Genomic DNA, 3,186 nt, shown 5'->3' on the forward strand with positions numbered 1-3,186 from the left:
AGAGCGTGGAAAATTAGTGCTAAAAGCAAGTCAGAACATATTTTCTTTAATACAAGATACCAAGAATACAGCATATGAATTAGGTCACTGTGACTTTCAACAGAAAACTATTCGAAAGCAACTAGATTTTTGACCTGTTTAGAGATGAACATAAACAGGCTCTGAAGAGTTAAACCAACAGTTTTCAAAATTGTCTGGAGAATGGATACAGCAATAGCTCATGTACTTGTTGGGAAAATTATCTCATTCTCATTTTTTTCTTCTTAAAGACATCAGAAAAGCAAAGAAGGAGAAAACTACAAAAGAATAACCCACACCTCAAAAAAGTGAGTCAATATAGTACTTTTTCCAGTGGTACCTCCTTGACTTTACCCAAAGACCACTGGCTTGTTTTTGTCAGTATTCTGAGGGTTCCCTTTAATTTAATACAGAAGCTGGTTACATTCCAAAGCTAATTGACAAAGCAACATCAACATCTTGATGTTTCACAAAGAGGTAATTTACCTTAGAAAATACTACTTGAAAGAGCTCAAGGCTCACACATATCAGGGATAACGAAGCAGGAACTCTTACTCCTTAATTAAATAAACTCAAAGTCTGATTTCCAACAGGGTACCAAAGGAACTTGGTAGGTGGTTACAGGTCCAGGTTTTTCCAGGAAATTATAGATCCTTTTACCTGTTAATGTGAGTCCTTTACCTTGGTGTCTGATGACATAGGAATGAAGCAGTTTAACAGGGAAATGCTACAGAATCTGGGTTTGGAAATCAATGTAGATTTTGACTAGCTCACTCTAAATTTAAGGGTTTATTGGGAGTAACACTTGAGGAGATACATAGTAATTTTTTGCTGCTGTAATCACCATGTAAATCCATTTAAAGGGTAATTTCTGTACACTTTGCAGAAGAATTTCCTTTTTTTCTTAAATAAAAGGAAGTTTAAAGAAAAAATTGATACCTTTTTTAAAACCTCTTTAAAGTTTCCTTCTAAATATTATCACTGAATATAGAATGAAGAATTCAGAGGGTGATTTCTTACATTTCAGTACCCTGAAATAGCATGAGGTACACTACCCTGAACTTATACCATTGCAACAACAGACTATTTCCTTAAACGTCTTGCGCATTTCAAGGCTCCGGAAAGCATAAATGAGGGGGTCAATGACAGAGTTACACATGATAAGAACCAGGTAGATGTTGAAGTGGGAGGCATAACAGATGCAGTGGGGGTTAGTGGGGCATGTGATGATGAGGATGAGATGGAGGAAGAAGGGTGCCCAGCAAAAAATGAATACCCCAAGCAGAATAGTGATGGTGACAGCCCCTTTCATGCAGGTATGTTGGTGCATCACCCTGTCTGCTGGCAGTGCCGCAATACGTTTGACATGCAGCCGGGCAAACAGGAACATGTGCATGTAGAGGGTGGCCATGAGGAGCAGCATGGCGAAAAACATAGTAACGAGGCACACGATGACAGTCTTGCTCTCAGAGTAGACGATGAACATGATGCCACAGATGAAACAACAGATCCAGATAGCCCCAATCAAGGTGATGGCTTTTTTCACTGTCATGATGCTGTGGTAACGCAGGGCATAGAAAATGGTGATGTATCTGTCAATGGCAATGACCAAGAGATTGCAGATGGAGGCAACTAGGGAAATGCAGATCATGGAGTCGAAGACATTGTCCATATGTTGAATGAGTTGGTCATCAAAGGTCAAGTAGTCATTAGTGAGGAGGACAATCATCACTGTCTCCAGAGCATTGGACACACTCACCAGCATGTCTGCCACTGCCAGGCTGCAGAGGAAAAAGTACATAGGGGAGTGCAGATTTCCATTCTTCAACACAGCCAAGATGACAAGAATGTTTTCCAGGAGACTGATGATTCCTAGAGTCAGAAAGATCTCGGACTTGATGAAGACCTGTTCACAGAACCCAGGGCTGCTCTGGTTGCTGAAGAGGAAGGTGGCATTGACTTCCTCTGTACCTTTTGACAGCAGACTCTGAGAAGACAGCAGGGAGCTGGTAGCATTCATTGCCAGCAAAGGGGGCTGATTAGAGCTGTGGCACAGTGCAGGGTCCAGCTGGTTGGAAAACAAATCTCTCTCAAGATGCCTTTTCTTTTCTTGGTGCTTGTTGATAGCAGTTTTTGGTTTTGTTCTTCTCCAGAAAGAGTATGTTGAGAAATGTTAGCGCTGGGCTGAAAGGATAAAGAAGTTTGCTGTTGATATTTCTTCTGTCTCTGCTCTAACTCTCTCAGCTGAAGAAGCAGCAATTGGCAGTCACTCTCTCTTCGGTAGTTATATCAGTTTACTCTCAGCCTCTCTTCAGTTTTCCAATTGAGGAAAGGGAAAACTGCTGTCTTTGGTTATCCCAGATACAAGTGTTGGTTTCATGGTTAGGAAGGAGTCTTGGGCTCAGGGGAGTTTCAGCTGCAGCTCCAGTTTTCAGGAGGGAGAAAGACCTCAATAGATTTATACACAGTGACAAAAGAGAAACAACTCCTACTTAATCTTCCATGCAGCAAAATGACCATTTAGAGAGCAGGTAGCTTTCTGACTGACAGCCCCAACCAGCAGGTACCACATTCCCTACGCCTAACCATCTGTTGAAAAAAATGAAATTATTTGGTGCCCTCTGCAGATCAGATGGATAATCTGCTTGATTGGTGAAGCAGACTATTTTTCTTCAATAATAATAATGCTAACACCTGTTGCCCAAGTGATGACATGCAGCTGGATGGAAAGCCTGTTGGATTAGTTTATCGATGCCTTGGACAATCCTTGAAGACAAACAATGAGCCGGTCCAGAATTAAGCAGGAAGATGAGAGCCCTGTGTCTTTCAGGTCTATAACTTTAGAAATTAGCTTTGATTATTCTCTGCTCGTCCACACATTTCAGAGGTCTCTTGGGCAGTGACCTCCACAGTATATCTCATAATGACACCATCTCCATCACAGTCCATAGTGACGATCCTAGGTCAGGCCCTTATCACCTCTCATTCAGATTATTGTAATATAACCTCCTAACTGGTCATCTTGTTTCCAGTCTAACCTCATTCTGATTCATCCTCTACACGACTGCTTCAGTAATCTTCCTAGTAAACCACTGAGATGATGTCACTCTTTTACTCCAAAACTTTCAAAGTTTCCCCATTTTTTATCAGATGGAAAAAAAATCTTGC

At 41.2% G+C, this 3,186-nt stretch overlaps 1 protein-coding gene across 1 annotated transcript; it reads right to left on the reverse strand.

Annotated features, from left to right (window-relative positions):
• Positions 1–1,069: 1,069 nt before the first annotated feature.
• On the reverse strand, positions 1,070–2,038 carry MC3R (melanocortin 3 receptor). The gene has a single exon (XM_027853311.1). It carries the CDS (start codon positions 2,036–2,038, stop codon positions 1,070–1,072), a length of 969 nt encoding a protein of 322 aa, XP_027709112.1.
• Between the last annotated feature and the right edge of the window lie 1,148 nt (positions 2,039–3,186).

Source organism: Vombatus ursinus, unplaced genomic scaffold, assembly GCF_900497805.2.
Source record: "Vombatus ursinus unplaced genomic scaffold, bare-nosed wombat genome assembly UNPS02000580.1, whole genome shotgun sequence".
In the NCBI taxonomy this organism is placed as follows: Eukaryota; Metazoa; Chordata; class Mammalia; order Diprotodontia; family Vombatidae; genus Vombatus; species Vombatus ursinus.